General features: G+C 44.7%; 1 protein-coding gene across 4 annotated transcripts in view; it reads right to left on the bottom strand.

Moving 5' to 3' along the window:
* LOC117414918 (carboxypeptidase M-like) overlaps positions 1-12,538 on the bottom strand; it is a 31,086-nt gene that overhangs the window by 4,410 nt on the left and 14,138 nt on the right. For all 4 annotated transcript variants that reach the window (XM_034024770.3, XM_059027663.1, XM_034024771.3 and 1 more), the window contains exons 4-7: positions 5,721-5,893; positions 1,881-2,068; positions 1,276-1,443; positions 237-389 (exon numbers count right to left, since the gene is read on the bottom strand). In XM_034024770.3, the coding sequence (XP_033880661.3) occupies positions 237-389; positions 1,276-1,443; positions 1,881-2,068; positions 5,721-5,893 (682 nt within the window). The remainder of the gene's footprint in view (positions 1-236; positions 390-1,275; positions 1,444-1,880; positions 2,069-5,720; positions 5,894-12,538) is intronic.

Here is a 12,538-nt window from a genome sequence, read left to right as displayed (position 1 = left end):
TCAAAAATCCAGCCTGGCAAAAAAAGGCTTACATTTCCGTAATCCAGTGACAAATAAAAAGTGAACGTATCCTGTTTAAACATCTTCAAACAATTAATAAAAAAAACATAAGACCATATCTAGGCACTTAAGACTGGGGTGGTTCCGTACAGCTGCCTGGCTTGCTTCCATTCCCATCTGCACGAGTCTGCCCGCCCTCCTCCTATATTTTATTAGTTCAATGAAGTGACTCTCACCCAGGTGGACCTGCTGCATGTACGCCAGCAGGGCGGCTCTGTTCTCCTGCCAGAAGTCTGCGAGCTGATCTGCGGGAGGGTATTTGCAGCAAGACAGCTCCAGTGTTATTTCAAAGCACTGCCCCCAGACGTAGTTATAATCCTGCATGCCACCTGAAACGAAATGCAAACAAACCCCAAAACTTTCAAACCAAATCAAGTTTGTTCTGGTATGACGTGAGCTCCAGAGAGCACCAGATTGCATTCCAGTCCTGTTTACTTAACAGCGCGTCTTAATATTTTAGGTCAATGAGAGGTAATTCATTCGCTGGCTTTCAAACTGGTTCCTTGGTATGCTTCAAAGCCTGTGATAAGACATTTTATACTTATTTCTGTCATGATAAACATCATAAAACAAACAGTCTCTGCCTGGCTTTGAACATTTCTCTTACTGAAGAAATATTTTGTTAAAAAACACCATGCAAGATTTCAAAAGCAAGTTAAACACGTGTGCCAGTGTGTGGAATGGTTTGGTACTCTCCTGCTGTGTGACACTGCATTCTGTACAGTAATGCATGCTGTAACCTGTGCATTGAAGGCCCCACATACAGTGTGATGCTGTTAACTGGTAAAAACCATAGCACAAAAAATAAAACATACTTTAGTAATTACATTTTGCAATTGTTTAACAAAAGCTGAGGAACAGTCTCAAATACTCAAACTCACACTTTTTTAAAGCCTAGTTCTTATCTAGGTTTTGTAAACAGTTCCGATAGTGGATGTAAAATTTATTCTTGTGTTTCAACACACTCCCTAAGCGCAGAGAAGGTTTACAATCAGCATTAAAACTAAAAAAGTCTTTATTGCTAGTAATGACTGTATTTCGCAGTTGATCAAAATAACCTTGTATCAGTGTTATCAAATCAATTACCTTTCATGATGAAGGGATGTGGCTACTCTCACCTCAACGCTGACCTCATGCCTGTTGTCCTGAATTGCATGGTGGTTTTATGGTGTGGTTTAAAAGGTAAGAAACAGCCCCACCCCCCCAGTGACTTACCTATTAAAGTGTACCACTGGTATCCGTTTGTTATTCCGTCTGGGAAAGTTAAAGAGCCACACTGAGTGCCTGTGTGCATTGTAGTGTGGTTATAGGAGTAGGTTTTAGCAAGATGTACATAAACGTCATGATCTGGGGAGCGACTCACTCCATTAACCAGCTCGCTTCCTGTTACAAACGCAAGACAAAGCAGTCAGCCTCGGGTTTGCATTTAACAGACAGTAACAACAATTCTACAACAACGGCTGTAGCACTTGTGCTTAAAAACACTTCGAACCATCTGAAATGCGTACAGAATACAAACACACTGGACTGAGCTCTCTTCTTCCTTAAAAACACTTCAAACCATCTGAAATGCGTACAGAATACAAACACACTGGACTGAGCTCTCTTCTTCCTTAAAAACACTTCAAACCATCTGAAATGCGTACAGAATACAAACACACTGGACTGAGCGCTCTTCTTTGGGTGAAAAGTGGAAACTGATGGCAAACAAAGTTCCTCTTAGAGGCAGTAGTTCAGATAAAAAAACTATTGCAAATGCAAGGCTTATCCTAGTGAAGTGTGCCCCACTGGCTGTAGTGCTAACAGTTTATACACGGCACCTCCGTTGCTGTTGTCGTACGGATAGCTGGCTACGACGGTCCCGCCATGTAGATTGGCAGAGAGCACGAAGCTCTCTCTCTGGATCCAGCTCATCACTGCCTGCGTCTCGGGCTGCACGCTGGAGGAAGCAGCCGTTGAGAAGGTGTCTGGAAAGTTTCTGTTCAGGTCCACGTTGTTTCTGTTGTACCTGTAAATGAGACGTCAGGGGATCAGGGGACCAGGGACTGCAGCGCCAGACGGGAAGACCCTTGATAATCACTCTCCTAGTGTTCTGAACACAAACCAAGGTGGTCAGCGGGCGTGTGGTCAACAGCTAGCTCACCGCAACCCCCTTACAGTGTTAAACTAGCAAATCCCAAACTCGGTGCGTTATGAGAACAGGGGAGTTTGTGCTGGGATAGTGATGCGATGTGTTATGAGAACGGGGGAGTTTGTGCTGGGATAGTGATGCGATGTGTTATGAGAACGGGGGAGTTTGTGCTGGGATAGTGATGCGATGTGTTATGAGAACGGGGGAGTTTGTGCTGGATAGTGATGCAGTGTGTTATGAGAACGGGGGGAGTTTGTGCTGGATAGTGATGCGATGTGTTATGAGAACGGGGGAGTTTGTGCTGGGATAGTGATGCGATGTGTTATGAGAACGGGGGGAGTTTGTGCTGGGATAGTGATGCAGTGTGTTATGAGAACGGGGGGAGTTTGTGCTGGATAGTGATGCGATGTGTTATGAGAACGGGGGAGTTTGTGCTGCATAGTGATGCAGTGTGTTATGAGAACGGGGGGAGTTTGTGCTGGGATAGTGATGCAGTGTGTTATGAGAACGGGGGAGTTTGTGCTGGATAGTGATGCAGTGTGTTATGAGAACGGGGGAGTTTGTGCTGGATAGTGAAGCAGTGTGTTATGAGAACGGGGGAGTTTGTGCTGGATAGTGAAGCAGTGTGTTATGAGAACGGGGGAGTTTGTGCTGGATAGTCATGCAGTGTGTTATGAGAACGGGGGAGTTTGTGCTGGATAGTGATGCAGTGTGTTATGAGAACGGGGGAGTTTGTGCTGGATAGTCATGCAGTGTGTTATGAGAACGGGGGAGTTTGTGCTGGATAGTGATGCAGTGTGTTATGAGAACGGGGGGAGTTTGTGCTGGGATAGTGATGCGATGTGTTATGAGAACGGGGGAGTTTGTGCTGGATAGTGATGCAGTGTGTTATGAGAACGGGGGAGTTTGTACTGGATAGTGATGCAGTGTGTTATGAGAACGGGGGGAGTTTGTGCTGGGATAGTGATGCAGTGTGTTATGAGAACGGGGGAGTTTGTACTGGATAGTGATGCAGTGTGTTATGAGAACGGGGGGAGTTTGTGCTGGGATAGTGATGCAGTGTGTTATGAGAACGGGGGAGTTTGTGCTGGATAGTGATGCAATGTGTTATGAGAACGGGGGAGTTTGTGCTGGATAGTGATGCAGTGTGTTATGAGAACGGGGGAGTTTGTACTGGATAGTGATGCAGTGTGTTATGAGAACGGGGGGAGTTTGTGCTGGGATAGTGATGCAGTGTGTTATGAGAACGGGGGGAGTTTGTGCTGGGATAGTGATGCAGTGTGTTATGAGAACGGGGGAGTTTGTGCTGGGATAGTGATGCAGTGTGTTATGAGAACGGGGGGAGTTTGTGCTGGATAGTGATGCGATGTGTTATGAGAACGGGGGAGTTTGTGCTGGGATAGTGATGCAGTGTGTTATGAGAACGGGGGAGTTTGTACTGGATAGTGATGCAGTGTGTTATGAGAACGGGGGAGTTTGTGCTGGGATAGTGATGCAGTGTGTTATGAGAACGGGGGAGTTTGTGCTGGGATAGTGATGCAGTGTGTTATGAGAACGGGGGAGTTTGTGCTGGATAGTGATGCAGTGTGTTATGAGAACGGGGGGAGTTTGTGCTGGGATAGTGATGCAGTGTGTTATGAGAACGGGGGGAGTTTGTGCTGGGATAGTGATGCAGTGTGTTATGAGAACGGGGGAGTTTGTGCTGGGATAGTGATGCGATGTGTTATGAGAACGGGGGAGTTTGTACTGGATAGTGATGCAGTGTGTTATGAGAACGGGGGGAGTTTGTGCTGGATAGTGATGCAGTGTGTTATGAGAACGGGGGGAGTTTGTGCTGGGATAGTGATGCAGTGTGTTATGAGAACGGGGGAGTTTGTGCTGGATAGTGATGCGATGTGTTATGAGAACGGGGGGAGTTTGTGCTGGATAGTGATGAAGTGTGTTATGAGAACGGGGGGAGTTTGTGCTGGGATAGTGATGCGATGTGTTATGAGAACGGGGGAGTTTGTACTGGATAGTGATGCAGTGTGTTATGAGAACGGGGGGAGTTTGTGCTGGATAGTGATGCAGTGTGTTATGAGAACGGGGGGAGTTTGTGCTGGGATAGTGATGCAGTGTGTTATGAGAACGGGGGGAGTTTGTGCTGGATAGTGATGTGATGTGTTATGAGAACGGGGGAGTTTGTGCTGGATAGTGATGCAGTGTGTTATGAGAACGGGGGAGTTTGTGCTGCATAGTGATGCAGTGTGTTATGAGAACGGGGGAGTTTGTGCTGGGATAGTGATGCAGTGTGTTATGAGAACGGGGGGAGTTTGTGTAATCCTGTACTGTTGGGAGTCCAGGAAATAAAACTATGGGGCCAAGATCGCAAAAAATCAAGAACTTCATACAGGCCATCCACTGCGTAGCCTGTCCACCTGTTTTTCCCCCTTGAGTCTGTGGCAGTGGAATCTGTCTGGGTTTTAAATGTTTAATTTAAAGCATGTTTGTATTAGAAGGCAGGCACAACACTGTCCCCTAGTGACACCCACAATGCTATAACCAAAATACTTCCAACCTGGCATGGAAATGCACGCCTACTGGATTAAAACAGGTTTGTACCACCAGTGGTACTGGGATTCAAACAGACAAAGACAAATATGAATATCGTCCTATTTTAAGACAGGGTGGTGTTATCATATAAAGAGCCCCCATGATTACCAGCTCCACAGTTCCCTTGTGCTGATCTTGACAATAAAGCCCAAAGCAGTGCTGGATTAAAGAAAGCCTGGCAGGTCAATACAAGAAGAGTTCCCCTGTTTACTCTGGGTGTTTAAAAGGGAAGGCTAATGTCAGTAAACTGCAGAATATGAAAAGCCAGCTTGGGGAATGGGTTTCATTGCCAGTGTATTCCAAGCTGATGATGGCGAGTCCACACGCTCTCCCGTGCCTGGTCCATTTCCCATGCTGTCTTCGCAATGCACTGTAAGGCTTGTATGAGTTATCATTTTACTTTGAAAACATATGACTTCATTTTACTTCATTTACAATCTGTTACTCAGTATAAGCCAAGGCTCATGTTAACTAAGAAAGATGTTGTAATGTTGATACAGGCTTTTATTTCTTCTGTGATAGATTGCTGTAATAACTTGTTTGCTGGCCTTCTAGATGTTAAATTAAATAGGCTTCAGCTGGTTCACAATGCTGCTTCCAGAATACTTACTCATGCTCTATGATTCCAACATGTCACATGTCACATGACCAACTGGTTCCCTGTCTGCACTGCACCGAGACCACAGAGCACTGACCTACTGCTGATTCCAAAATGGCAGTTCAAATGGGCTGGGGTGAAAGAGGAGCTCTGGAATTCACCACTGCCATTTACATCATTGAAATCCAGGCAGAAATAAACTAGAGACTAGCGTGCGCTTGCTGATGTTTGATTTTCAGTACATTCGTCCCGTTATTAATTGACGGCAGCGGTACTCGGATCCACTGCCCCGCTGTATCTCAGCAGCTCCATTTGTCTTCATGTCAGAGGAGGTCTCACCTTCCATTGGAGAAAACGCAGTCAGGGGGCGCGGAAGCCTCGAACCCGTCTGGGTTCATCGAAGGCAGGACATGAAGGCGAGAGCTGTCAATCAGCCTGGTGACGGTGGAATCTGCCCCGTAGTTTTTCACCAGGTAGTCTATCAAATGCAAAAGCATTTCTCTGCCAACCACCTGGAAATCAAACAAAATATGTAATACTGTATATATAATATTATCCATTAATCGTTTCTAATCCCAACTGTTTTTTAAAACTGCTGACATTAAAGAAAATGTAATAACCAGCATTTCTAAACCCTCTTTTTACCACTCTTTTGTATAACATTAGCTTTCTCAAAAGCACCACTTTTTTTGGACTCAAATAGCAATGTATTTTGCAGCCACACTATCATTTTAACAAATTCACTTCCTGTGCAGCAGGTATTATGACCCCAGCCTAGGTGGTATAGTAGGGTGGGACTTTAATGCTACACCTGTTGCACAGGAAGTGAGTTTGTGGTGTTATTGCTGCATATGCTGGCTTGATTATACTTACAGACTGCACTTAAAGAAAGGGGACTTGCCTTACAGAAAACTGAATGGACTTCCATTATGTTTCCATTGAGTCCAATACATACAGTTAACCCTACCAGGGGTATGTGCAGCACACAGGGGGTGGTATTCATCTATAAGATTACAGTGTTACGGGTACTGTTGATGGGATAAGGCCTTGGCACTACAATATCTATGCATATGGATATGCACTATGTGTAAAATTTTTATTGAAAAATTACTGAAATAGTCCTCTGAATAACTAACTAACCGTCAAGCAATTTAAATAAGCTCAAATGTTGAACAATTTGTTTACTGTAAAATCCTACCCGGTCAGTCATGATGACTATATAACCCAGTAATCCCTTCAGAAAGTTTCCCACAGTAAAAGCATAGCAAAGTGTAATAAAGCGCAGTAGAAGGATACTAAATATATAAATAACCAGGTAAACCATGGTGAATGCATAGTATAATCATGGGAAAACCATGGGAAACTGTTATAAGGGATGCATTGAAGCCACTCCAGCAACTATAACTATTAGAAATGCCCCACTATGTTTATTCAGGAGGTAAATCATGTTCACTGCAGCCAGGGAACTGTTTAGTTTAAAATGCATTAAGGTGTCACATCCTTCTAAGCAATTCAGTACACATTACTACCTGAACTATAGTCATTTCTCATATTCATCAAGAGTGTAAGGAACACAAATCTTCTGTCACGGCCGTAAATTCAAAACAAGAGCCATCAGTATGATGAAAAACCAAGCACCGTGATGTACAGCAACGGTGTGTACAGAACAGCTTCATGAAAACCAAGCACCATGATGTACAGAACAGCTTCATGAAAACCAAGCACCATGATGTACAGAACAGCTTCATGAAAACCAAGCACCATGATGTACAGAACAGCTTCATGAAAACCAAGCACCATGATGTACAGAACAGCTTCATGAAAACCAAGCACCATGACGTACAGAACAGCTTCATGAAAACCAAGCACCATGACGTACAGAACAGCTTCATGAAAACCAAGCACCATGACGTACAGAACAGCTTCATGAAAACCAAGCACCATGACGTACAGAACAGCTTCATGAAAACCAAGCACCATGATGTACAGAACAGCTTCATGAAAACCAAGCACCATGACGTACAGAACAGCTTCATGAAAACCAAGCACCATGATGTACAGAACAGCTTCATGAAAACCAAGCACCATGATGTACAGAACAGCTTCATGAAAACCAAGCACCGTGATGTACAGAACAGCTTCATGAAAACCAAGCACCATGACGTACAGAACAGCTTCATGAAAACCAAGCACCATGATGTACAGAACAGCTTCATGAAAACCAAGCACCATGATGTACAGAACAGCTTCATGAAAACCAAGCACCATGATGTACAGAACAGCTTCATGAAAACCAAGCACCATGATGTACAGAACAGCTTCATGAAAACCAAGCACCATGATGTACAGAACAGCTTCATGAAAACCAAGCACCGTGACGTACAGAACAGCTTCATGAAAACCAAGGACCGTGATGTACAGAACAGCTTCATGAAAACCAAGCACCATGATGTACAGAACAGCTTCATGAAAACCAAGCACCATGATGTACAGAACAGCTTCATGAAAACCAAGCACCATGATGTACAGAACAGCTTCATGAAAACCAAGCACCATGATGTACAGAACAGCTTCATGAAAACCAAGCACCATGATGTACAGAACAGCTTCATGAAAACCAAGCACCATGATGTACAGAACAGCTTCATGAAAACCAAGCACCATGATGTACAGAACAGCTTCATGAAAACCAAGCACCATGATGTACAGAACAGCTTCATGAAAACCAAGCACCATGATGTACAGAACAGCTTCATGAAAACCAAGCACCATGACGTACAGAACAGCTTCATGAAAACCAAGCACCATGATGTACAGAACAGCTTCATGAAAACCAAGCACCATGATGTACAGAACAGCTTCATGAAAACCAAGCACCATGATGTACAGAACAGCTTCATGAAAACCAAGCACCATGATGTACAGAACAGCTTCATGAAAACCAAGCACCATGCTGTACAGAACAGCTTCATGAAAACCAAGCACCATGATGTACAGAACAGCTTCATGAAAACCAAGCACAATGATGTACAGAACAGCTTCATGAAAACCAAGCACCATGACGTACAGAACAGCTTCATGAAAACCAAGGACCGTGATGTACAGCAACGTTGTGTACAGAACAGCTTCATGAAAATGAAATTAATGTGGTATTATTAAGACACAGATGTCATTAGGTACACAAATTAAGTGTTAGTAGCATCATAGGGCAGCAGTGTGGAGTAGTGGTTAGGGCTCTGGACTCTTGACCGGAGGGTCGTGGGTTCAATCCCCAGTGGGGGACACTGCTGTTGTACCCTTGAGCAAGGTACTTTACCTAGATTGCTCCAGTAAAAACACAACTGTATAAAAGGGTAATTGTATGTAAAAATAATGTGATATCTGTATAATGTAAAATAATGTATAATGTGATACCTTGTAACAATTGTAAGTCGCCCTGGATAAGGGCGTCTGCTAAGAAATAAATAAAAAAAAGAAATAAATCATGGTACAATATATTAAAATGAGTGATTTCTAATAGCTTCTTGTAAAAATGTAATAAGTGTGACATACAGGTGTATACATGTACAGACAGACACCTCCGTAGAGCCACAGAATCTCATACTCCCAATGACTGATGCTAAATAATGTTAATACCAAGTTGAATCACAATTAAACAAGACAGGGACCATTGCTGTATCCCTAATGACATCTGCATCCTTAACAGGATGAAAAAAAAACTACTTCATACCCCAAATAGAAGAGATAATGTGCAGATAAATGGAAGAATACAAGTCCATTGCACAGAGCATTCCCTGTATTCCAAACAGGGGCATTTAAAAGGCAGGACGAACGTTTAGTATGGTTTTTACCATTTAATACAAATGCTTCAACATGCATGTGTGACTAAGTGCAAACTACTACACTGCCAAAATGTGCAGCAATAGCAATTTATTACACCCTTACTGTTCCTGGCATGTCAGGACAGACAAAGCCAAAGAACACTTTTTTCATTTTTGAAAAAGCACTCTGACACGTGTGGTATCTGCTTCTTCCCCTTGCTGGAATTCGCGTTGCTGTTTGAATCAACGTTGAAATAGGTAACTGGATTGTAGTTTATTTGTTATAATCGTTGCTAGCTCAGATCAGCAGCCTGCACTTAAATAAAAAATTAGAAAAAGGAATTAAGTTATTCAAACTGTGTTTGGGGCGTGTTGAATTGTGAGGTTGATGCAAATGTAGTGTTTAGTATACGGCTCCAGGCCAACAGGATAGTATAAATTGGCAATCAGTGTCTTAGAACGCCAGCCGTTCTAAGCACCAGCCAGTCTAAGTCCAAGGGCAGTCTGAGCTGTGGCAGTCCAAGCGAGGACAGGTGGAGTGAGGACCTTTTCCAAATCCCTCCCAATGGCTACTAGAGGCCTCATTCCTACCTTAACACCTAACGTCTGAATCCCCTGGACACAGCGTGCTCACTTGTTCACCACTTCCACAATGAACACTGGTAAGTACCTGCTGCACATACCCTTAAACTCCTTCTCCCCCTACGCTGCTTGCTACAAACTTGAAAATCTCATTTTTCAATCGTCACTCTCTGACTAACAAATCTCTGCTTCTCACTGAACTTCTAACCAATACCAATCTTGATCTTCTCTGTCTAGTTGAAACCTGGCACTCTGTAAACGACATGCACGCGCTGCATCTAGCCACTCCAAAGGGCTATTCCCTCTTTAACAAACCTTGCCTCACTGGCCGAGGCAGGGGCACTGCTGTTATTGCAAATTCTGTGCTTGCTTCCTCAGTTCTTTCTTTGCCTGCCTTTTCTTCATTTGAGCATCTCGCCATCAAGCTCCCCTCTCCCGTGTCCCTCACCATTGCTACTCCTAGGTAACTTTAACATTCATGTTGACTTGCCTTTCTCCCCCCTAGTGACCGACTTCAACACGCTTCTGGACTGTCTTGGACTCTCTCAATCTGTCAACGTCCCCACTCACACCCGAGGACACACCCTGGATCTGCTCATCACCAGGGGCCTTGATGACCATTTCTTAATCACTGCTAATATTAATCTCCCTGCTCCTTCCTCCGCTACTGATACTGTTGTCTCCTTTCGTCCCAAGAATCTGCTGAATCCTCTGAAACTCTCAGAATTTGTCTCTGCATGCCCTCTAACTGGTACTCTCCCGTCCTCAGCTGATGATGCAGTGACCCTCTACAACAGCACCCTTACTCATATCATCGACACTGTTGCCCCGCTTACAACCAGAACTGTCAAGAAAGATCAAAACTGCCCATGGTACACCCTCGAACTTCAATTGCTTAAGTCTGCCTGCTGCAAGCTTAAGCGCAAGTGGAGGTCGTCTGGACTAACGGCAGCTACAGGCATGCGCTTGCCGCTGCCCAGGTGAAGTACTCTGAAATCATAACTATGGGACACAGTAAACCCAATGTTCTCTTTAAGACCATTGACCAAATCCTACATCCAGCCACCGACAGATCCAACTCCCATCCATCCTCCTCTCTTACCTGTCATGATTTCTCTTCTTTCTTTCGGAACAAAATCGATAAAATCTTTTCTCCCACCACAAACCCAGTTTGCTACTTGACCACCTTAATGCTCCTCCGGTTATCCCTCCTGCCCTCTCCTCCATCTCTCCTCTCTCCATTGCTGATGTTTCCGGCTTACTGTTGAAATCAACTACTGCCACGTGCCCCCTGGACCCATGGCCGACTAACCTTGTCCGTCTCTGTGCTTCTGATCTTGCTCCTTCCATTATGCACACTCTGAACCTGTCCCTGGGCTCGGTTCCTGCTGCACTTAAGCCCGAGTTACGCCGGTACTCAAAAAACCCTCCCTTGACCCGGCTGACTTATCTAATTTTCAACCCATATCCACTCTCCCTTTTCTCTCAAAAACTCTTGAAAGGGCTGTAGCCAGCTGATGAAACATCTCACAGACAACAATCTGCTTGAATCTCTACAGTCTGGTTTCTGGCCGCATCACAGTACAGAAACTGCTCTGCTCCAGATTGTGAATGATCTCCTGCTCAATGCTGATGTTGGTGCTCCCTCTGTGCTTGTTCTCCTTGACCTAACAGCTGCTTTTGACACCATAGATCATGGCATTCTTCTTGACTGTCTTCAGAAATATGCTGGAATCTCTGGAACATGTCTCTCCTGGATGTCCTCTTACCTAACTGGTTGCATGCAGTCTGTTTTCTATGCTGGGCGCAGTGGTGTTGCAAACCCAGTCACTTGTGGTGTCTCTTGGGCCCCTTCTCTTCACTATCTACATGCTTCCCTTGGGTCACCTCATCCTTCAACACAGCCTCATGTTTCACTCCTACGCTGACGACACCCAGCTCTACTTAAAATTCAACCCTGGTAGCCCCTCTGCCATGGTCCAGCTCTCGGCTTGCATTCAAGACATTGAGGCTTGGATGTCTGCCAATTTTCTTCAGCTGAACACTAGCAAATCTGAACTCCTTCTAGTAGGATCTAAAACTCAACTTAGGAATCTCAATATAGCTGCCCTGAATCTCGGAAACTGTCTGCTGCTGCCTTCCCCCACAGTATGAAGCCTTGATGTACTTCTTGACAGCAACCTCTCCTTTGATGCCCACATCTCCTCCGTGGTCAAATCCTCCTTCTACCATCTTCGAAACATCTCCAAAGTCCGTCCCTACCTTTCCCTCCCGGATGCAGAGATACTTTGTCATGCATTTGTCTCCTCTTGACTCGACTACTGCAACTCTCTATATGGTGGTCTCCTGGCACGCACCATAAACCGACTGCAGCTAGTTCAGAATGCCGCTGCCAGGATCCTTACCAGATGTAAAAAACGTGATCACATCACCCCCCATCTTACCCAGCTGCACTGGCTACCTGTGAAGTTCAGGATTATTTTCAGAACTCTCCTGCTCACCTACAATGCCCTTCATCACACAGGTCCCAAGTACCTCCTCAACCTGCTGACCCGCTATGTCCCTGCCCACAAGCTGCGGTCCTCTGACTCTGGACTGCTTGTTATCCCCAAGCAAAAGTGCACCACACTTGGAGAACGCTCATTTAGCTTCATGGCTCTGACTCTTTGGAACTCTCTCCCAGCTTTGGTGTGTGATGCTCCCACCGTTGCTCGCTTTAAATCAACTCTCAAGACCCACCTGTTCTCTCTTGCT

This window comes from Acipenser ruthenus, chromosome 7, assembly GCF_902713425.1.
Source record: "Acipenser ruthenus chromosome 7, fAciRut3.2 maternal haplotype, whole genome shotgun sequence".
Classification (NCBI taxonomy): domain Eukaryota; kingdom Metazoa; phylum Chordata; class Actinopteri; order Acipenseriformes; family Acipenseridae; genus Acipenser; species Acipenser ruthenus.
This window is presented reverse-complemented; position numbering and strand designations above follow the sequence as displayed.